Below are 23,934 nucleotides of genomic sequence, written 5' to 3'. Positions count from 1 at the left end.
TGGGGAGCCAGCTGCCACCCTGCGCTCAGAGATCTGCAGCATAATTATTTTGCAGAGCATGCACATGCTGGGAGCCAGCTTACATACTGCAGAGCCCACAGCGCAAGTAACCAATAGGATTTTTAGCGATTACACCATTACATTTTTAAACTATTTTTTACATCCCTAAGAGAAGGCAAAGACCAAGATTTTCAGGAGTGAGTAGAGATTGGGGGGGATTATAGGAAGTGCTGTGCCCTACCTTTTGAAAAATATCACCTCTTTGTATTAGGGATGTTAAATTTAGATTAAACATCTTTCGAAAGAAGTGTGTAGTTTAGACATACCCATACATAGCACGGGACAAGTTGTCATCAGTATCCCAGATTTAAAAAAAACAATTGGCTACTCCAGTAGGACAAATACTGTAGTAATGCCAATGTCTCCATATATTAAATGAAACATTTAACAGAATAGCTTTTTATATACACACAGTACAAAGTGTATATGATTGGAGAAAAATAAGGAAAACACAACTCCCTACCGTTCCTGTTTCGGTGGTTTCTGCTTGAATAAGTTTCTCAGTGAGATTTTTTTGTAGCAGTGGTGGCTCTGCAGCCTTCTTTTCAGACACTCTTCTTCTCGTTGACATTTTGCTGGGACATTCTCTCTCTGAAGATATCACACTAAGTTGCCTAATTGAAATGATGGATTTATTAGCGGAGAGGAGGCATAGCATGGTGGTTCCAATACAGGCACTCAGCTCTGCCCTGACTTCCTCTAAAACTATATGCACCTGTGACTTGCTCTTGTGTGCCCAAGGTCAGATGCTTACATACATCATTAGACACTGACTTGGGGTCTGATTTTCAGAGGCATCAAGAAGACAATTCCTATTAAAATCAATGGAAGTTGCAGGTGCTCAGCATGTCTGAAAATCAGGTGGAACATTTAGGTGCCTAATTTTAAGGCCAGCATTTTGAAACTAAGGTGCCTAATCACTCTTCTCTCTTACATGTGTAAAACAGAGCTAACAAGGCTCACAGCACCCATAATTAGGGCCCTAGCAAATTCACACTCCATTTTGATCAATTTCATGGTCATTGGATTTTTAAAATGGTAAATTTAATGAGGACAGATATTTAAATCTGAAATTTCATGGTGTTGTAACTGCAGAGGTCCTGACCCAAAAAAAGAGTTCTGTGCAGGTTCAAAGGTTATTGTATGGGTCGCTGTATCGCTATCTTTACTTCTTCGCAGCTGCTGGCAGCAGCACTGCCTTCGGAGCTGGGCAGCCTGAGAGCGGCAGCTGCTGGCTAGGAATTGAGCTCTGAAGGCAGAGCTACCGCAAGCAGCTGCGCAGAAGTAAGGATGGTCTGGTGAAGTATTGCCACCCTTATTTCTGCACTGCTTCCAGCAGAACTGGACCAAGAGGCTATGTCTACACTGCAGGCTTCTTGAGCAAGAAGCTTTTTGCAGAAGAGATCTTCCACAAAAACTTCTTGCGCAAGAGCGCGTCCACACTACAAAAGCAATGCGCTTTTGCACAAGAGAGGGTCCGGACTGAATGGACGCTCTCTCGAAAGAAAGCTCTGATTGCTGTTCACAGAATAGCCACCAGAGCACCTGTGCTTTTTTCAATTGACTCTTTTTGCACAAAAATCCTGTTGCTTGTCCACACACACCTTTTTGCGCAAGAACTCTTGCGCAAAAGGAGTTATTCCTCATAGAAAGAGGAATACCTACATCGCAAAAACCCCTCAGTTCTTTTGATTTACTATAAATTTACTTGCACAAAAATGCGCTGGAGGTGTGGATGCTTTGCAGGTTTTTGCACAGAAATGGCTGGTTTTGCCCAAAAGCCCTGTAGTGTAGACATAGCCTGAGTCAGCAGCTGCTACTCTCTGAAAGCAGCAGTATAGAAGTAAGGGCAAAGTGGGTTATGGCATTATTACCCTGACTGCTGCTTGTGGGGCGCTGCCTTCAGAGCTGAGTATCTGGTCGACTTTATTACCACCGCTCTCCAGTTGCCCAGCTGTGAAAGCAGCGCAGATATAAGGGTGGCAATACCATGACGCTCCTAAAATAACCTTGTGATCCCCTGGCAATTCCCTTTTGGATCAGAGCCCCCTGTTTGAGAAATGCTGGTCTGCCCTGTGAAATCTGTATAGTATAGGGTAAAAGCAAATACGAGGCCAGATTTCACAGTCCGTGACACTTTTGCATGGGAGTGAATTTAGTAGGGCCCCACCTATAGTACATCAAGAATGTTGCCAGGCTTCACCTGTTAATGAACATAAGAATGGCCATACTGGGTCAGACCAAAGGTCCCCTAGCCCAGTATCCTGTCTTCTGACAGTGGCCAATGCCAGCTGCCCCAGAGGGAATGAACAGAACAGGTAATTATCAAATGATCCATCCCCTGTTGCCCATTCCCTACTGTTGACAAACAGAGGCTAGCAACACCATTCCTACCCATCCTGACTAATAGGCATTGATGGAGCTATTCTCCATGAATTGATCTAGTTCTTTTTTGAACCCTGTTAAAATCCTGGTCTTCATAACATCCTCTGGAAAGGAGTTCCACAGGTTGACTGTGCGTTGCTCTTAAAGAGTTCTGAGATACTCAGATGAAAAGCGCTACTGCAAAGGCATATTATGCCTAATCAGCAGCAGGTCAAAGCTGTGTGTGAAAATATTCTCTGCGGCATTTTTCTGAAAACTACATAATTGCTCATATTAATACCCTTCTCGTTAACAGGCTCATAGGAGTACAGGTTTTTTCCCCATGCGCTATGTTATGCTTTTATATTAAAAGGACATAGGAAGCTTTTGTACAAAGAGGAAATGAAAGTCTATGCTGAAAGATGCAGAGTACGGCGGGGTCAAACTAGCTACTTTTGTTAAAGAGAGGCTCCTTAAAACATGCTTCACCCCAGATGAATGCTTTGTTTACAAGAGGACATGAGACCTACCTAAGGAACTGCTTGCGGACCTCATTTGTCACGGGCTCGTTGTCTGCCAAATCCGTGTGGTTGCTGAGTGTATCTTCAGCAAGCAAGACCTCTTCATCCTCCAGCACTGCAATACAAGACTGCATTTTAACTTTTTGCTGAGGGCAGCTTATAGGAAACTGGTGTCGAAACCTAGAGGCAAATACGCTAGTTGGAAGATAAGCATTACCAAGCTCACAGTGGCTTCGGAAGTCCATTTGAGCCTGCAGTGCTATGTAATTGCATGGATCTAGTGGGTTTGGTAACTTCTGCTATTCTGGAGCAAAGTGTGATCTGAACACAAGACTGGCGGTTAGGAGCTCCTGATTTCTAAAAGCAACTCTGACTCCAGCTCCCTCTGCGAGTGGGTTGATTCACATCTTCTCTGCCTTGGGCTCCCCACAATGTCCCATCTCACTGAGCTGTTGTAAACATTAATGTTGGTAAAGCATTTTGGAATGTATGTGCATTAAATAGCAGCAATTGTTGTTAGTTCTAACCAGACTCATGAGCACCTGCCCAGACGTGGCACTGTCTAGGAATGAAGGTTTGAGAGATCTAGGAAGCTGCTGTAGCTGTCTATTTTTGCTAGAAGAGGTTTTGTACCACCTCTTGCATCTTGTTTGTGGACACACACTTCTGCAACCAAGCATTACAGGAATACAGCCATGCACAGGAAACCTTTGCCAATACTTTTATCTTCTACCATCTAATCAGGGACAAATGTGTCCTAGAAGGAAACCATATTAAAATAATATTTTTGTCATACGATGTAAGAAAAATACTGTGCTCAGGGTTCCCCTTTGGGCAAATAGTATTCAAAGGGCACTATGTTTTCCCACTGATCCTGTCTTTGCCAACTGTAAAAAGGATTTCTCTGTATTAAAACACTAAGGAAAAGTAATTTCTTACTTTCTTAGAAAGCAAGTACTTAGCCGCAGGCAGATAGTGTGAGTCCTTTCAGAAGAGGAAATAAATAGGTTTGCTTACTTAAACTTCAGTATTATCAACCTGCATTCAATATACCGGATGGGTTAGTTTACATCTCGGACTGCATCTGGGCCAGGATCTGCAAGCCCTTTGCTCTGTTCTACTTCAAAGCCTCTGAATCCAAACATCTTTGGGGGCAGGCTCGTTCCCCAGCTCCGCCCCTTCTGGAGGTGGAGCTGGCTCATAACCAAAATGCATTAAATGGCCCTTGTGAAAATGATTGTCCACTCCTGGGTTACACTGTGCCAATGTAATAAGCATAAGAAACCCTTACAGTACATAACATTTTCATTGCTAGCTAAAAAATTAAAGGAACCTAAGGCTGGACTATTACATTTCCCTACTTATAGTAAGAGCAGGCAGCATTTATACATAGGGAAATTAATGACTCGATTGATACAAAAGCTATGATTTAAGACAAATAAGATCTACTGTACTTGTTAGCTCATCTTCTGCTAGGTCTTCATCAAGTGCATAATTTCGAAGGAATTCTGCAAAAGCCCCATTTTGCTTCAAAAGCTCTTGGTAGGATCCCATTTCAGAAATTTTGCCATCCACAAAGACAACTATATGGTCAACCTGAGGCAGAAAGGTGATGCTGTGGGTCACAAGCATTCGGGTCTGTATGAAAGAATGAAACAAAACAGAGTGACAATGCTACCGCCAGGGTGGAACACTACTGCTGTTTAATAGCACTCAGCAATCACTGTACAACATTTTTTAGGATCAAGAGTGAACATCGGATATGACTGATGTATCAGGAGGAATGTAGACAGGCAGAATGTAGTGGAATGTGGCTAAGACACTGAGGCTGTGTCTACACTGGCATGAATTTCCGGAACTGCTTAAAACGGAATACTATTCCGTTTTCAGTTTTTCCGGAAAAGGAGCGTCTACATTGGCAGGCTGCTTTTCCGGAAAAGCCCTTTTTCCGGAAAAGTGTCTGTGGCCAATGTAGACGCACTTTTCCGGAAAAGAGCCCCGATTGCCATTTTCGCGATCGGGGCTTTTTTCCGGAAAAGACTACTGGGCTGTCTACACTGGCCCTTTTCCAGAACAGTGTTCCGGAATAAGGACTTATGCTCGAGCAGGAGCAGAATAGTTTTTCCGGAATAGCGGCTGATTTTGTACAGTTCAATGTCGTTGCTTTTCCGGAAATTCAAGGGCCAGTGTAGACAGCTCGCAGCTTATTCCGGAAAAGCGGCTGATTTTCCGGAATAAGTGGCCCAGTGTAGACACAGCCTGACTATTTTGAAGAGAATTAAGGCATGTTTAATGGTGAGGAGGCCTGGGCTTTAAAAATAATATTTGCTACAGCAAAGCAGCTCACTAACACCACCGTGGGGAACTAGTTCAGTGCAAACTCAGGGCGGCGGATACCAATTGCTGAATCATCAACGCCACTTCCTGAACAAGTGTTTTTCTTGCGGTCTCCCCTCTGAGCTGACATAGCTTGATGCTGCATCGGAGATTAGACAAGACCCCAGACCAGCAACCTTTAGTCAACACAATACCACAGAGCTCTGTAGAAATGCAAAGTGGTTCACAAGTCTCCCACCTTAGTGACAAGCAACACTAAGAACAGGGTCGCTCTAAATTCCTCCATATATTTTGTTTTCAGCAGTGTGCGATGTCCGTTTCCAGGATGGGAGAGCAAGTTTCCAAGGGACTTGAAGAAAGAAACACTATCAAAGCTTAAGGGCTTTTCACATCCCCACCCTTGGGCATGTCAAAACAACAGCTCTAGATGGCGAGTCTGGCAATGACGGAGTGTTGGAAGTCCAGATCCAAAAATAAATTGGAGGGGGGGGAGGAGAAGTACAAAAAATGGAAGGGGGGGGAGGAGAAGTACAAAATGGAGGGGAGGAAGAAAAAACAGAGACAGTGAGCAAATAAGCTTCAGGGGGTAGCCAAATTAATCTGTTACAGGAAAGACTTAGAAAACAACAAATAGTCTAGTAGCACCTTAACAACTAAATAGTTACAAGAGGCTGATAAGAACCATTAGTTTGCACTTGGAAAGGAAGATGACGAACACCAGACTCTACACAGACATCAAGGACCAGGTGCTATTGGTTCTTGATGTCTCTGTAGAATCTGGTGTTGATCATCTTCCTTTCCAAGTGCAAACTAATGGTTCTCTGAAGCTTATCTACTGACTGTCTCTTTTTTCTCCCTCCCCTCCATTTTCCCCCCCTCTCCCCACTTCTCTCCTTCCCTTATTCATTCTTGGATCTGGACTTCCAACACTCCTGTCATCTGAAAAAGTGGGTTGTGCCCACAAAAGCTCGTGATACCATCTACATGTTTTGTTAGTGTTAACATAGCAGGCCAGTTAACCCCAACGGTTCTAGATTACATGTGTGTATAGAAAAGAGAATCCGAGCACAGGCTTACTTTTCCTTGAAGTGCCCCTTCTGGCCCAATAACATTGTCAAAGATGTGCTTAGCAACGTGGGAATCCACAGCTGAAAGAGGGTCATCTAACAGGTACACATCAGCGTCACTGAACACTGCGCGAGCGAGGCTCACTCTCTGCCTCTGGCCACCAGAGAGGTTTATGCCCTGCAAGGCGGAAGGAGAGGACAAAATACATCACCTACAATACAATTTAATGCAAACAAGAGCAGGGAGATCCCTATGGCTTACAGACACTCAGATGCATTGGTGATGGGCACAGTAGAAGGGTCTTGAATAGAATAGCAGAGTTCATAGGGGAAAAACGGAACTCTTACAAAGCTGTTTGGGCATGCATTGCTATCTGAAAGGAAAGAATTTGGCAACTTACAAATGGAAAAGTCTTTGTAGCAACTTTTAAAAGTCCTGGAACCAAATGAATTTGTAAATGGAGCTGCTAAAAATCAAAACAAAACACCTGCCAAATGAGACATAAAACACAAACTCAAAGCAAGATTCAGCTGAAATGGAAACATTTTGCCACATAGTTCCTGCTTTTCATATGATTCTATATATCCACTCACACAACAATGCCCAAGCTGGCACGAAACGTATGAGCCTCTGCAAAGCCATCTTTAGTTTGGGAAACAGTTGTATAACAAGCTGATTTCTATTTGGAACAGAGTTAGGATATGATCATATACCAGGCATGGTCAGAGTTGGATCACATCCCTCCCATGTGGCGGTGCATGGGTTCTGAATTCCTTATCACACTTAGAATAGTGATAGAAATGTAGCTGTGTTAGTCTGGGGTAGCTGAAGCAAAATGCAGGACAATGTAGCACTTTAAAGACTAACAAGATGGTTTATTAGATGATGAGCTTTCGTGGGCCAGACCCACTTCCTCAGATCAAATAGTGGAAGAAAATAGTCACAACCATATATACCAAAGGATACAATTAAAAAAAATGAACACATATGAAAAGGACAAATCACATTTCAGAACAGGAGGGGAATGCGGGGGGAGGGAGGAAGGAAGGAAGGTAAGTGTCTGTGAATTGATGATATTAGAGGTTTGGACCTAACCAAGTGAGTTATAAGATCAAGAACACATATTCCTGCGCATCCAGAAATATAATCTATGCTATCATGTGCCGAAAGTGTCCGTCTGCTATGTACATTGGACAAACATCTCAGACACTTCGCCAAAGGATTAATGCCCACAAAACAGATATCAGACAAGATCACAAAGAAAAAACAGTTTCTTGCCATTTTAACCAGAAAGGACACTCTCTCAATGACTTAACCACCTGCATTCTGCTACAAAGACCTTTTACATCTGCACTTGAAAGGGAATCCTCTGAACTGTCATTCATGTTAAAATTCGACACTCTCCAAAAAGGAATGAACAAACACTCAGGCTATCTTACCCATTACCAAGATAGCTTCCCCAATTATCACCTCTAATATCATTAACTCACAAACATCCCACTCTCCCCACCTCTAATATCATCAATTCACAGACACTTTACCTTCCTTCCTTCTCCCCCCTGTATCCGCCTCCTGTTCTGAAATGTGATTTGTCCTTTTCATATGTGTTCATTTTTTTAAATTGTATCCTTTGGTATATATGGTTGTGACTATTTTCTTTCACTATTTGATCTGAGGAAGTGGGTCTGGCCCATGAAAGCTCATCATCTAATAAACCATCTTGTTAGTCTTTAAAGTGCTACATTGTCCTGCATTTTTCTTCTTTTATCACACTTAGAACTTCATTGGGAGCGGCGGATGTTCAGTCTCTCACAAGACAAGATCTATGATCCTCAGTCAGGAAAGCACTTCAAACACACACTTAAAGTTAGGACCATGCTTAAAAGCTGTCTTTAGTAGGGTGGACTTAAATGTGAGCTTAAAGTTAAGTATCTGCTTCAAATCTTTGCTGGATCAAGGTCTAAATTATAAAGCACTAAAAAAAAATTATTTTTATTGCTTGGTTCCTTATCTCAATTAACTTTTTTTCTCTAAAGGAAAATGTACATGTATTGTTTAAATGATCATATTTTGTTTTAAAAAATACAGTGCTTTTTATTAAGGGTTTTTTTTGGATTTTGTTAAAAAAAGGATTGTTAAAAATGTGTCCATTTAATTTTTTTTAGTCATTTTTTTAAAATGGGAATTCCATCAAGTGTATTTTGTTCTTCATCCATATAAACTCTTACCATTCACTATGTTTTAACAAAAAAGGTCAATTTGGTTTCCAATAACATTGTATTCTAATTTTCAAACTGTAACAGCTGTGCCAAAACAGCACTACTCCAAATTTCTCCATTTTACCTCTTTTCTGTAATGTTTATTGAGAAACAATCCTATTCCAGGAACATCTTGGTTGAGTCTCTTTCAACATTCGCTCAGTGGTGTCAATTTTGAGGACTTGCACTTGATTTGGTGACTGTCTCTTTTCGGTTTGGTTTTGTGAGAAGCAATCCCATTCCAGGCACATCCTATTTTCCTGGCACAGCCAAACCCTGACCTTGCTTTAAGTTATGATAAGAGGAAACCGTGTATTGAATTTTGTGGTCCTAGTTCTTACTGTGTAGGAGGAGTTCTTGTTCAAACAGACAAACTATCTCTACCGCACAGACAGAGCAGCCATCATCATTCATGTTTGCTGTTACCTTCTCTCCTATTTCAGTATGATCTCCCCCTGGAAGTACTTCAAGGTCAGTTTTTAAAGCACAGGCGTCCAGGACACTTTGGTACTTTTGTTCATTATGTTGTTGGCCAAACAAAATATTATCTTTCAGGGTGGCATTCTGAATCCAGGCTTGTTGTGGGACATAAGCAACAGATCCCTAAAATGAAAAACAAGCAAACCCTTCTGTAATTTACTATTCATTATGAAATGGATTTACCATTAATGAGCTGTGATTTACAGTTACAGATCTAATTTAAGTCTATATGTAATATGCACCTATATGGTCATACCCTACATCCACATCCACATCCACTATTTGCTGGTGTTCAGTAGAAATCTCAGGACAAATCATTAAGTTTGATTAAATTAAACAGTTATGGGCAAAACCCACACCAGCATGCAAAGAAGCTGGTAAAAGTACAGACATGTATTGATACGCAGTTCACTATGTGCATGTATGTAATAGGCTAGGTGTGTTAATACATTATTTTGAAGCACCATCGTAACTAGAACCCACCTTCACTGCTACTTGTCCTTCCAGCTTTTCCATTTCGCCAAGAAGAGCTGATACCAATGAAGACTTGCCACAGCCAACATGGCCAACAACAGCAACCAAAGAACCGGTGGGGACCAATAAATCTATACTGTGGAGGAAATAAGCTGAAAATTAATTAAACATTAGTTTACTAAACACATTACTGATCCTTTAGTCAGGTCTGATATGTGCACTGACAATTCCTCCCTATTACAACAAAGACACATAAAATGATATGGTAAATATAGCTGGGTTGTTGGTTTCCCCTCATCACTTCTTTTTAACTGTGCTGATTATAATTATTATTTGTTCTGTGGTGGCACACAGGAGACCCAAGTATGAATCAGGACAATGCCCTTGTTACTCTTGCCATCTGCACCAAATTCACTCAGGGTACATCTGCACTCCGGTGCTATTTCAGGATACTTCTGGTATCCCAAAATAGCAATTCCGCATCTTGACAGCGCACCCGTTATTTCAAAATATCTTTTGAAATAACAGGCGCACTAGTCCGACTTCTCTGTAAACCTCGTTCCACAAGAAGAAAGGGACATTTCAGAATAGTGGTTTCTTTTGAAATTAAGCTATTTCGAAGTAAACTCGAAATAAGCTATGCAATTTGAGTAGTGCAAATTGCGTAGCTTAGTTCGAGCTAAGGGTGCAGTGGAGCTGCTGTCAATGTGAATAGAGAAGGCTGACTTACACTTTCCATTATAAGACCCGATCCTCAAATGATATCAGTTATTGGGTTACAAAGGGTTAATAATATTTTTTGGAAGGAATCAGCTGATTTCATGGCCTCTCTCAACAAGGACATCTGCCTGGAAATGGTGAGGGATGAAGTGCCTTGTTTAAAGACATTTAAACCATTTCACTAAAATATTTATAATGCTAGTAAATATATATCATTTTCTTCTTTTTTTCTTTCAACAGTCTAATGTCTTGACTCAGAGTCTAATACTCCAGCAGATGTGTATGATGAGACCCCTGTGCCTTTACATACCCCCTCTGAAGTCAAAGCAAGTCCCACATGCACTGAACCAGATACAGAAATCGGGACCAGGGACATATTCCTTGGATTCTTTCCATTACCTACAGGAGCATTTTCATATGTAACCAGGCTTTCAAAAAAAGCATTCAAAGCAGAACTGACCACCAAAATTGAAAACCTTTCCTCATTATCTCCCATATCCAATAGCTTATTATCCTCACCAGTATTTCAAAGGACAGTGATTTTGGTGGCTAATAACTCTAGTTGCAGCTACACTGATCTTTATGAATGAAACCCAGAACTGGGAAGTTCCCCTGGCTTCACATTTTGTTACAATACACAAGCTAGCACAGTAGAGCTTTGTCAGATTCTTGCAGAACCTGAGCTTTTGAAGAAGGTCTGAGACATGTCACAGTTTCAACTTAAATTTTTAATCACACACTAAGCACACTGAAGCATGAATGTCTTTGCTTGGAAGTGATGAGAAACTTAAGAGCTTCCCCATGTTTTTGACATGAAACTAGCAAAACGTGCTAGTTGTTAGCCACAGTTAGATTTGACTTTGTTCACACAGGGGGTCAAACCAAAACTGAGAGGGCGAGGGAAAGGTTGCACACACAGATTCTCAAAAAGACTCAGTGAGGTACAAAATCCTTAACAGAACCAAGAAAAAATGTTCTCATGCCTATGAACTAAAGTCTTCAAGTCCCAATCTGTACACCCCCACTTTCTTAAGAGCATAACCAGCAAAATATCCAACTATCTGATTTGTCCAGGAAATAGACTGGGCCAGTAAATATATATTATCTACGTCAGAAATTAATGTACTTCATTTCTCCTTAAACTACCTATGATATGCCAGTCACATCAGTGTCTAGGATTTGTCATTTAGACTTTGTACAGCTTAATAATATGGTACAAATAGAATGGCCTGACATTTAAAAAATCAAAGATATGTGGAGGAGATGGAATAATACACCTTTGTAACAATGACCCTGAACACATCACCGGTTTAAAGTTAAATAACCTTGCAACTGATCTTGCTAGAGACAACAGACAGAGGGTAGCAGGCAGATGCTGTGCTGTAACTGTATAAAGAAATCTTACTTTTTCAGACATGGCTTGAGTTCCTTTGCCCAGCTGAATGTCCCATTTGTTACACTGATGGCGCAGCCTGTCCAAAGAACACAAGAGTGTTGTACATAACAGTGCTGAATGAGGCCTTTCTACTGAGTGGGGAGAACAGTTGGAAGCATTTATTTACACAAGATCAGGGGTATGTTTGTGTTGATTCCTAGTTCCTCGGCACGGGAAGTTACATTGCTCAGTCAGAAGGCAACACTGTTCAAAGTGAGTGAAATCACAGAACTGTAGAATGGAGACATGAGAATGCTGTTTATCTCCCAGACCAGCAGGACTGGTCTCTTAGAGCAGCGTATCAAGTGAATTGCCCAGTACAGTTTTCAACATCCCTTTGCGATAATGACATCACATCACGCAAGGAACTATTCCATAGTCAGTAAAAGACTAACAGGGAGGTCGATGGACAAGCTTAGGCCTGCCTGCCTCTGAACGGCACTATATTGCTGACCTAACAAGTTAGCAATCCATCAGGCTTTATTCACCTTCTTGTGCAATGGTGGGTGGGTAATAGTAATCACATGAGGAGCTGCATTGCATCTCCTGCCCCTTTCCTCCGGTTTAGTGTCTTGAAGACAAAAGAAGCTTTTAAATCAAAGAACAACAGGGGTACATTACAAGAGAACACATTGTGAATCTGTGAGATCTGACTGATTTCCCACTGACTCAGGGCCCTGTGCCTCTGGCAGTGACCAACACCCTAGGCTGCAGTAGAAAGTGACCCCTGCAAAAAACCCTCGATATCATCCCTATGCATTTATGCAAGGATAAACATGGCCCTGCCTGACTCCTGATGATCAGCTGATGCCCCAAAGAATGATACGCTGGTAGAATCTATTCCATTTCAAATACAGACTCACATACAGAGCATTTCAAAGGAACAGCTCATGACTCAAGAGTACAGCCAGAAACTTTGGTAGTTTCCATATCACAACAAAGGCAACCAAGTGTTTCCCTGGAAAGGACTTCCTTTCTGAATTCACTGGAATTATTACTAATTGATTCTTTTGTAATCCAACTAGCCTAAAAATAAATATGAAAAATTTGGGGGTTGCTGTGCACTCTCCCATTTCACACCCACCCAGAAACACACATACCCACCCCCATCATCCACCCTATCTTCTCTTTACCTGGAGTAATCACCTTGGTTTCCACACAATTTGGATCAAGTTCATCATGACTCAGGAACTGCTGAATTCTCTTCAGAGAAACACTCGTCTAACAAAAAAGAGAGACATTATTTCATAAGCTTTAAAATGAGAAACCATTCCCGTTCCTGTAGGAAGGGAAGCAGGCTCATGATTTTACTGTGTGGAGTTCATGAACCATGACTCATTCTTTCCCTGTGATGGACTATCCCAAATGTATCTGAGCAATGTAATTTTTGAGATAAAGTATGTTTAAGTGAAGCAAAAAACTCACACAAGATGCCAAACAACATAGGCTTGCTCACATGCAATCAGGTGGCTAATAGTGTGGTGTTAATAAAAGAGCATTAAAAAGAGTATAGGGCAGACCCCAAATTGTCGTATTTCACAGACCAGTTTGAAATTAAGAGATATCGTTGTATTTTGCATCTGAAGCAAATTATGAACAAGACCTTCCTTACCTGGGCAAGGTTGCTAATGACCTGTGGAAGCATGTTGAGTGGAAACCTTAGGATATTAAACAAGGAGAGGGAGACAAAGGCTTTCTCTGCATCCAAGATATTGCGTTCATCCACACTGACATATACTGCAAATGTGGTCAGCGCAACCTGAAAGCCAGAAAAACATGTTAGATTAAAAAAAAAAAAAAAAAAAACACCCTCCTGATTGGCCTAACTGGTAGGAGAGGGTATGTCTACACTACCCCACTAGTTCGAACTAGCGGGGTAATGTATGCATACCGCACTTGCTAATGAAGCCCGGGATTTGAATTTCCCGGGCTTCATTAGCATAAGCGGGGAGCCGCCATTTTTAAATCCCCGCTGCTTCGAACCCCGTGCAGCGCGGCTACACGGGGCTCGAACTAGGTAGTTCGGACTAGGTTCCTAATCCAAACTACCGTTACTCCTCGTGAAATGAGGTGTACCGGTAGTTCAGAATAGGCACCCTAGTCCGAACTACCTAGTTCGAGCCCCGTGTAGCCGCGCTGCACGGGGTTCGAAGCAGCGGGGATTTAAAAATGGCGGCTCCCCGCTTATGCTAATGAAGCCCGGGAAATTCAAATCCCGGGCTTCATTAGCAAGTGCGGTATGCATACATTACCCCGCTAGTTCGAACTAGCGGGGTAGTGTAGACATACCCAGAGAGAGAAAAGCACTGAAGTCAGAACTGGACAAATTCACTACTGCTTTTCATCTCTTCATATATTAAATTCCAGTGTGCTTTTAAAAGATAAGTCAACACTAATGATTACAAAAGTTTACAGAACAAGACTATTTGCTGATTACTAATGATTATATTTAATTGAAAGTTGAGATTTAAAGACTTTTGTGAGTGCATGCAAGTTTAAGGCATATTTATTAGGGTGTGGTTTGTGTTCTGAGGAAAGTTCAAGTCACTTTCTAGTTCTAGCCAGTCCAATTTGTCCACTGTTAACTTTGGTATCATTGGCCATAAGAGGCTAAGCACAAAAGCCTAAACAAGGGAGTCTTGGCAGGCAAGCAAAGGAGAAACTTATTTTCTAGTAAGTCAAGAAGGTATTTCTTAACATTTATTGCATGTGATACTTGGCTTCTATTTCAAGCTATGCCACTGACTCTGGGTAACCTTGTATATCCCTCCATAAAAAAGGGAAAATAATTTTGCAGTTACATTGTAAGCAGTAAATCACATGCAGCAAGCTAGTGTGGACTGGTGGTGAGAATGCATGAGATCTGCAGCTAAATCAAAGGCAATTTAACAGGAGAGCTTGAGAGGGAGGGGAACATGCAGCTTCTCATCTGACCCATGTCTGTCTCCATGCCACACAAGGGTATAAGTGAGGAAAACTGCTCAGGAAGTTTGAGACAAAACATATTTTCATCAGAAAATGCCAATTCAAGACCAGCCTTCCCTGCCCCCCCCTCCAAACTATTTTGGTTTTGAGGGAAAAGTTCCCCTATAGACAACCACCTAACCTCAAGATGATTCTTAACCACCACCACAGGACATACCACACTAATACCAACCCTGGTACCTTCCCTTGCAACAAACCCCGTTGCCAGCTTTGTCCACATATTTATTCTGCTGATACCATTATTGGACCTAACCAAGTGAGTTATAAGATCAAGAACACATATTCCTGCGCATCCAGAAATATAATCTATGCTATCATGTGCCGAAAGTGTCCGTCTGCTATGTACATTGGACAAACATCTCAGACACTTCGCCAAAGGATTAATGCCCACAAAACAGATATCAGACAAGATCACAAAGAAAAAACAGTTTCTTGCCATTTTAACCAGAAAGGACACTCTCTCAATGACTTAACCACCTGCATTCTGCTACAAAGACCTTTTACATCTGTACTTGAAAGGGAATCCTCTGAACTGTCATTCATGTTAAAATTTGACACTCTCCAAAGAGGATTGAACAAACACTTGAACTATCTTACACATTATCAAGATAGCTTTCCCAATTATCACCTCTAATACCATTAACTCACAAACATCCCACTCTCCCCACCTCTAATATCGTCAATTCACAGACACTTACCTTCCTTCCTCCCCCTCCCCCCCCCCCCCGCATCCCCCTCCTGTTCTGAAATGTGATTTGTCCTTTTCATATGTGTTCATTTTTTTTAATTGTATCCTTTGGTATATATGGTTGTGACTATTTTCTTCCACTATTTGATCTGAGGAAGTGGGTCTGGCCCACGAAAGCTCATCATCTAATAAACCATCTTGTTAGTCTTTAAAGTGCTACATTGTCCTGCATTTTGCTTCAGCTACCCCAGACTAACACGGCTACATTTCTATCACCATTAAGTTTAAGTATTGTAGATAGTTCCCATTTTGACATTTCCAGAATGAGAGATTTCAGATTGTTAGGTCAAAATGCCATTTCCTTTAAAAATTAAAGTCCAAATAAAATAAGTAAGTTCATAAAATGAGGTTGAAATCTATAAAAATATGTAGATTAACTCTGTGTTAACCACCTCTCCCCCTCGATTTTTGATGCACAACTTTATTCAAGATTTTGACTTTTGGTCTTGATTTGGACTGGGAACATTTTTGGAATCTCAAAATTTCCACAGGATGGGAAAGCTATTCTCTGCCCAGCTTTAGCTGTGAGACTTAACTGGAAAATACTTTGAGACTTAATGACTAGTGTCACAGAACAGTAAAGTATTACATTGTTCTAAAGCATATGTGGGTACGTCTAGACTGCAAGTTTCTTTCGAAGGAGAACATCCACACCTCAATACCGGATCGATCTGCTTTTTCGAAAGAGAGCGTCCAGACTGCAAGGACGCTATTCACAGAATGGCCACCAGGGTACCTGTGCTTTTTTCGATTGCCTCTTCTTTCGAAAAACATCTCTGTTCTGCGTCCACGCATGCCTTTTTTTCGAAAGAGCTTTTTCGAAAAAGGTGTTCTTACTTGTAATTTGAGGTTTACCAATGTTGAAAAAACCCCTGCATTCTTTTGATTTAATTTCAAAAGAATGTGATTGCAGTGTGGATACGGGTGACGTTTTTTCGAAAAGAGGGCAGTTTTTTTGAAAAAACAATGTAGTCTAGACATACCCTGTATATTTTTAAATAGTCACATTTATTCCAATATCTATTTGATATGTAGACAGTATGTTTAAAGGCTTTGCATTTCACCTTCTATTTTGTGCCCCAATAGCTTCCATGCCTATTGTGTAAGCAAAACAAATGGCGTTTACCAGAAATGGTGCGCTGATCCATGCAAAGGTAGACAAAGAATTTAAATATGCTGCTTTCTTCAGAACATGGAGCTCATTCTTTCGTATCTCCAGCACTTTCTCCTCAAAGGATGGTTCCCATGCGTAAAGCTTCAGTACTTTTATGCCACTTAGAATCTCATTCATCAGTTTAATGCGGGAATCTTTATAACGCATCTGTTCTACCTAAATTGTTTAGAAAAACAGTTTTTGTAACAATATTTTTAGGCTGACACAGACGGCAGGTTGTATATCACATACATTATGGGAAGTACAAGTGCATTCTAATCCATGTTGCTGTACAGAGTTGAAATTTTCAAAAGTGTCTTTCAGTGAGACTTAGGCACTTTTGAAAATGCCACCGTAGTACTTTCTTTTCTTTATTTAGATTTTCACAGATCTACAATTTAAGAAGTGCCCATTTAAAAGGTCTGGGTGCCCTTCATTTCTTTAAAATACACTGATAAATAAACCGTCTCCTCTCAATTATCCCCAGGATAAAATGTGTATAAAATAAAAAATGAAACGCAACATCTCCCTTGCCAGGAATCCACAAAGACTGCTGCTCAGTCCTAATCACCTCTTTATAGGTCAAGGGAGGAAAGAAATGCTAATATTTATTAGGCAGCGATTAACTGGCAGATCTGTTGGCTATCCCAAGATTTTGTGGAATGCAACTATGTTGTTCTGCTATGAAAGCTGCAGCTATTGTCACTATTTATATTTGTTTTTCAATTCCAACACTATTTAACCTCAGGGGTTGGGCTCTTTACTTTAAAAAAATACTCTAGTCACCAAGTCCTTATTTCGAAATCACAAGGGGAGCATCCACACTACTAAGCCCATTACTTCAAAATAACTCCTGCTTTCCACAAGGGATAACACTTATTTCAAAATAATTACTTCAAAATACCGGTAGCAGCAGTGGCGCATTTACACTATTTCGAAATAACTACTCCCCAGAGTCATTCAAAGTAATTACTCCTCAGTGCTTCCTGGGGCTTTAAGTCGAGGTAGCGCATCCACATTAAGGGAGCCTGCCTCGGACTAATTTCGAGGCTTGTCTGTGGTGCAGACACGCTATTTTGAAATAGTTATTTTGGGAGTTATTATTTTGAAATAAGTTATTTTAAAATAATTTCCTAGTGCAGACATGCCCTAAGAGATTACAATAGCCCATTACTCAGCTTAGTCTCTTAGCTAGATTTTTCCAGCTACAAGGCAAATGACTTCATTGCATTAGCATTGCACTATGCGTAGAGTGTGGATGACTAAGGAGATTGCTAATGGAATAAAGGTTCTTTTCATCTAACAGTCAGCAGTTCAAATTCGGCCAGGCTTGACACCGTTGAAAGACATCACCATCTGTTGGCAATGTCCTGTAAGACATGAGTCAGCAATTTTGGTTTCTACAATAGAAGATGGAAGTCCATAGCACAAACACTGACATACTGTCCTTTTTCTAGGCACACATAGGCCGTGTCCAGACTCAGGGGTTTTTTCGGGAAAAGTAGCCTTTTCCCGAAAAAACTTCCCCTGCGTCCAGACTTAAGCCGCGTTCTTTCGAAATTATTTCGAAAGAATGTGGCTTTTCTTTCGATGGCGGTAAACCTCAATTTACGAGGAAGAACGCCTTCTTTCGAAAGTTCCTCTTTCGAAAGAAGGCGTTCTTCAATGTAAATAGGCCGTCTTCGAAAGAGAGCATCCAGACTCGCTGGGTGCTCTCTTTCGAAAAAGCGGATTTCTCTTTCGAAAGATCCACCTGCAGTCTAGACGCGATCTTTCGAAAGAGGCTCTTTCGAAAGATGCTTTCGAAAGAGCCTCTTTCGAAAGAAGCCTGCAGTCTAGACATAGCCATAGTAGAGGCAACCACGTGAATGGGCATGGGGAAGAGGGAATTACCCTCTTGTCCCAGAAGAGGTCCCCATCAGACTGACGACAGCTTGGAAGGGCACTGAAATCTTTAGCTTGAACAATGCAAGCCTTCAATTTTCTTGCTTGCACTAGGGAAGGCCTGGGAGGAGAATTGGCTACAATATTTAAACTATAAAGGCAATCTCTATCAGTATTAAAATCATAAGCACTAACTAAAATGAAACTTGTTTTAGCTCATGGATGGTAAGAGATGAGATTCTGTGGATAGCATGTCATGATTTTATCTGGGCTCAGCCTGTATGTCACTAAGAAGAGCTCCTACATTTGCTCTTATGTACCCAAAATAAACAAAGTTATAGCTTAATCTGCTGGATACATTTGTCCTTCTTGTGGCCCTGATCCTACAGAGGGATCTATGTTGGAGACCTGACTCATTAATTACTTGCCCAAGTGTTCTTCAAGGCCCCTTTCATTTAATCTATGGCTTTGATCCAAAGTCTGAAGGGATTCTCTCAAGCAGCTGAGACTTGGAACACAATTTTGGTTGTCTTTTTAAAATAATATGTGGCGCAGGAAGACTTATTAAAAAGGAGAAAGCGTTGTCTTTATGTTTCAACGACTTCTTTTAAAATACTCCCCACAGTGCTTGCAACTCAAGAACACAATAGCATTGAGAATGTAATTAAAAAATGATCCATCCAACCTCAATAGTCAAGCCTAGAGAAATATAAAAGAGGGGCCAAGCAACATCAAGGGAGAAAAAGTAATATCTGATTTTAAAGTTTCATAACATTGAATCACTGAATTATGTGTAGTAACACAGGGAAGGAATGTTTAAAAAGTGGAGTGGTATTTTCAAGCATTCAGTGGTGGCCTCATGTTGGTCCTATTCAAATCAATAGTGAAACTCCCTTTATTGGGAGCAACAGAGTTAAGCAAACACTGGCTACTTGAAAAGTCCCATTCATGATTCTTTTGACTGACAGCATCTCACCCAGCTTACACAAACAAATTACACTTGCAACTCAATAGGCACTAACACAACGGTAATTCCTTCCACCACTTGAGTTATGGACTATCCTTCACTTGCACCTACCTGGAATGCTCTGGTTTTTATAGCAATTGCAGCATTCAATGGGATGAGTAAGACCATCACTGCAACCCCCGCCAACACAGAAGGCCCTAAAGTCTTGATAGGAAAAAAGAAAGGTTAAGTTGCTGCTCTCCATGAAATGAGGCTGCCTCATTGAATGAAGCTGGACTGTGTAAAAGGGAAGGCTTTGCTTCACATACTAGATATGACAGTGTGAATTTCCACTTCCCACGGAAGTGTTCTGACACTATGTCCCCATTTCTTGTTATAGAAAGTCTAGATCCCAGTATTGATCTGGGGCCACCAGTACTATAGTAGTACTGAGAGCGCCTGCAATTATCTGTGAAATTGCTCTTGGTGGAAAGGGAATGTAGCGGGGAATAATGCAAACGGTGCATCTTAATAGATGTAGAAAACACCCCCACAAACTTCATAAAAAGCAAAATATGGCTCATGGTTGGAAAGATGCCAAATATTTACATGCAGAGAATGGAGAATCTAGAGGGAAGGAACTTCCCCTGGTATGTCTCTGATATGGGGTACTGTAAATTGACAAAACCCCCAATCACCCTGATTATCAATACCTGAGGGAAGGTATTGTCAGCCTGAGTCCCAGAACCTGCATTAGTATTTGGCCATAAAATGCTATGAAGTCACCAGTGGCTCGTTATGCCGCTATGTACCCTGTAAAGGACAGGAGTGCTGACCAGCACACAGTGACTAAGAGGTTAAGTTCAGCTACCTAGCAAAGGTGTTGGCCAGGGGGCTGAGAGAGCCAATGGAGATAGAGGGTTGAAATTGGAATTGGTATAGGTTCCCTGCCTGCTTTCCTTGTGTGGGAGAGAGAAACCAGGACTCGAGACACACAGAATGATTTAAACCCAAGGAGGACTATCATGCCCCATGGAATTCAGGAAATGGGAGTGAACTGAGAAAGAGAAAATTAGAAGTAAGCAACAGGGAAATGTGAATCCAGGGTAATTTTTCTTTATTTTGTGGTTTGGCTTGAACTGCTTTGTGTGATTCTATGCCTCTCCATCCCACTTACTACCATCTAAGCATTGTGCTGAAACTTTTTTCTGTTTTTTTAATTTTTCCTTAGTTGTTCTGTAACATCTAGCAACCAAGGATGATAAACTTTGATAAAGCTTTTGTTTTGTAATAAAAATCAACTTTTAAAGGTGAGTATTTGATTCTTGTGTCCTGGAAGATCTGTCTGTGTGTATCTGCAGGCCTCTGACAGAGGAATCAGCTACCAGAGGCTGCAGCTTGTCTTTCTCTTTTCTTTTTCAAGCGCGTTTAGGGCAAAAGAGCTTGGGGCACTCCAGGAGTGATTTCAAGTGTTCGCTCCTGGCTTTTAGAGATCAAAAAGCACTTGATGGTGGCAGCAGTTCCGCAAAAATCTGTGTACTGTGACTCGGGGGGAAAGTTGTTGATAACCAGTGTCTATAGAGGCAAGGTTTTGAGTGCTTTGTGGGCTCCCCATCTTCTGCAGTCTGAGTGCTAGAGTGAGGAACAACCCTGGCATACTGCTGTAAAATAATCTGTGTTTTGGGGTAAGAAAGAGAACCCTTCTGAAGGGTATAACAACTTAAAATCCACATATCCAGGGCACAATTATTCAATCAAATGAACGAAAAACAAATTTCTTTCGGAGTTGACATCTGCATGTACTCTGTGCTGCTCAAATTACACATAACCAAGCGTCACAAAACATCTGCTCTCCACACCCTGCACTAGTGCAGAACCCTCACTCAGAGTATGTCTACACTTGCCCCCTACTTCGAAGGAGGGAGGCAAATGAAGCATACCGAAGTTGCAGATCTAGCCCAGGATTTAAATATCCCCCACTAGATTTGTATGTTCCTGGCCGGTCGCCATTTTAGAAATTCACTAGCCCGGAGTAACTGCCCGGGTCTACATATGGCAGTGAAATGGGAGTCCGATTTAAAGCCCCTAATTTGAATTATCTGGTAAACCTCATTGCAGGAGGAATATCAGCTAATTCGAGTTAGGGCTTTAAATCGGACTCCCGTTTCACTGCTGCGTATAGACGCGGGCAGTTACTCCGGGCTAGTGAATTTCTAAAATGGCGACCAGCCAGGAACATGCAAATCAAGCACGGGATATTTAAATCCCGGGCTTGATTTGCAACTTCGGTATGCTTCATTTGCCTCCCTACTTCAAAGTAGGGGGCAAGTGTAGACATACCCTCATTCAGTTTTACATGGGCAGGGGATGTTGCATTAGACATGAGGCATTGTTTTGTGGGTATAGCACAGAACTGGGATTCAGGAGTCCTTGATTGTATTCTGCTTCAAACTTCCCCTATCAATCAGTCAATCACTTAATTGTTCTATGCCTCAGCTTCCCCATCTGTAAAGCTAAATTAATAATCCTTCTGTTTCCCTATCCCTTATCTGCCTTGTAACTTTAGAATGCAACCCTGTGTTTTTGCAGCACGTGGCACAAGGGTACTGGTCTCATATGGGGCTTTCGGTTTGGAGCCACTGTCTTACAAATAAAAAACATTCAATTGGCATTAAAGAAACATTTCAAGTGGATGGAAGTCAATGCTTTATATGAGTAGTGGACAAGCTGCAGCCCACTGGGGTTGCATTTGTGGCCCACAAGACATTTTGTTTACTGTTGCTTACATGCAGGGTTGTCAGAGTCCACTGGTTTCCCTCCACATAGGTTCTTTTCTTACCCGTATTACTAAAGTGACACACATGTCAAGTAAGGGCACGTGAAGTGAAGTGCATGCTGATTGCACACATTGACCATGAGAGCTGTGCATTCCTGCATACAATCAAAGCACTGCTACAGTTCAATTGGCGCCACTCCCTCCCCCCACAAATTCTAGCACACAAGCACAGTTAGCTAACTACTCTTTTCCCAGCGGGCCGTCTTGATTATGACAATTTTGTAACCCCCTGAGATGGAGGCCCACTCACATGGCCCACTCAATAACTTAGGTTGCCCATTGCTGCTTTATACACACGTAGGGTTAGCTAGCTGAAATGGATGCAACGTCACTCAAGTAAATGGTGTGGTATTTATACTAGGTGGAATTTGGTCCATAATGAGCGTTTTGTATGTTTCCTTATGAAGCAGAATATATACTGTCTACTGTAGGAAAGAGGTACAGATTTCATTTCCTCAGGTTATGTTTTTACCATGTCTATTCAGCCCTCACTCATACATACAAAGTCATTTGCATCAGCTGATAGAAACTCTGATGAACCAGAGGCCATATATGAAAATCACAGTATGTGGCAGTAACTAAGAGATGAATTAATTGGGTAAATTTAATTTGGTAGAATGGTATCAACCCTTCTATACCAAAACAAGAGAAAATGAGGGGAGGTTTCTGAAAGTATTGGAGAATTCAATGAACAAAACAGTTTGCTTCTCACTGAGATAAAAGGGCTGACAAATGGGATGGTTTCCGTACCTGCCAGAGGAAGTATAACGCTAGACAAATCTGAAGTGGTGCCGACCATAACATGTTCAGGAAAGTCATCAAATCCATGAACCGCTGGGCATCCACAGACATCAAGTTGACAATTTCTCCAACAGTAGAGGAGCGCTTTGCTGAGTTTGTGATGACCAAGGACTGAAAAGTGAGAGACCCTGATGACTATCAATCTTGGACACATGCAGAAAAATGTAGATAATAAATCCTCAGGCACTAGGAAAACCAGACACCTTGCTAAGCAGATACATCCCCAGTAGGAATAGAGCATGAAGTCATCCCTGAGTCATCTTTAATTCATCTGGAGAATAAAATTTCATAAGACACATTTTGCTTTTGAGCGCCTCCATCTTAATTAGTACATGATGCCTCTTTAATTACTGTCTGAGACAGGTGCAGCCTTAGTTTATTATAACTTTTTATTTGAATATTTAAATAAAACCAATATGTGATGGTGCCATGTTTGGTGATCAACAACACACCCACTCTCAGCTGCGACTTTCTGGAAGTACTTTCAGAAGGCATTTTAGAAAAATGAGCAATCATTGTATATTCCAGGCAGCTGATCCCCATAATCATAGGCCTGTTTTCTTATTGTCGAATGGCTAAAATCACTCCTACATGGCTATATAAATATATATATAAATGCGATGACTGATTACATGCTTCCAGTATTACCTTTCTGTAAATCATCCCAGTGATGCCAGTTCTCAGCCTCATCCCAGTAACAAAGCAGTACTGGAAATGTTGGTGGAGTATTATGGTTTGCAGCAGAGCAGCGAAAAACATCATAGCTGCAATGGAAAATCCCCACCAGGACGGGGCATCTTTATTCTTAATAAAGCCAATTAATACACTGTTTTTAAGAAAAGTTGGAAGAAGAAAAACAAAACA

At 41.3% G+C, this 23,934-nt stretch overlaps 1 protein-coding gene across 4 annotated transcripts in view; it reads right to left on the bottom strand.

Annotated features, from left to right (window-relative positions):
- ABCC3 (ATP binding cassette subfamily C member 3) overlaps nt 1-23,934 on the bottom strand; it is a 100,294-nt gene that overhangs the window by 25,149 nt on the left and 51,211 nt on the right. For 3 of the 4 annotated variants that reach the window (XM_006125098.4, XM_014574621.3, XM_014574619.3), the window contains exons 9-21: nt 23,719-23,896; nt 23,020-23,181; nt 19,566-19,658; nt 16,577-16,780; nt 13,330-13,476; nt 12,851-12,938; nt 11,688-11,754; nt 9,572-9,698; nt 9,035-9,211; nt 6,360-6,527; nt 4,400-4,583; nt 2,955-3,060; nt 524-674 (exon numbers count right to left, since the gene is read on the bottom strand). In XM_006125098.4, coding sequence (XP_006125160.2) covers nt 524-674; nt 2,955-3,060; nt 4,400-4,583; nt 6,360-6,527; nt 9,035-9,211; nt 9,572-9,698; nt 11,688-11,754; nt 12,851-12,938; nt 13,330-13,476; nt 16,577-16,780; nt 19,566-19,658; nt 23,020-23,181; nt 23,719-23,896 — 1,852 coding nt within the window. Of the gene's footprint in view, nt 1-523; nt 675-2,954; nt 3,061-4,399; nt 4,584-6,359; nt 6,528-9,034; nt 9,212-9,571; nt 9,715-11,687; nt 11,755-12,850; nt 12,939-13,329; nt 13,477-16,576; nt 16,781-19,565; nt 19,659-23,019; nt 23,182-23,718; nt 23,897-23,934 lie in introns of those variants that run through there. The other variant, XR_003089756.2, reaches the window with a different exon arrangement.

The sequence above is a fragment of the Pelodiscus sinensis genome, chromosome 20 (assembly GCF_049634645.1).
Source record: "Pelodiscus sinensis isolate JC-2024 chromosome 20, ASM4963464v1, whole genome shotgun sequence".
Classification (NCBI taxonomy): domain Eukaryota; kingdom Metazoa; phylum Chordata; order Testudines; family Trionychidae; genus Pelodiscus; species Pelodiscus sinensis.
Note: the sequence above shows the minus strand (reverse complement) of the source record. Positions and strands in the feature narration are given on the sequence as shown.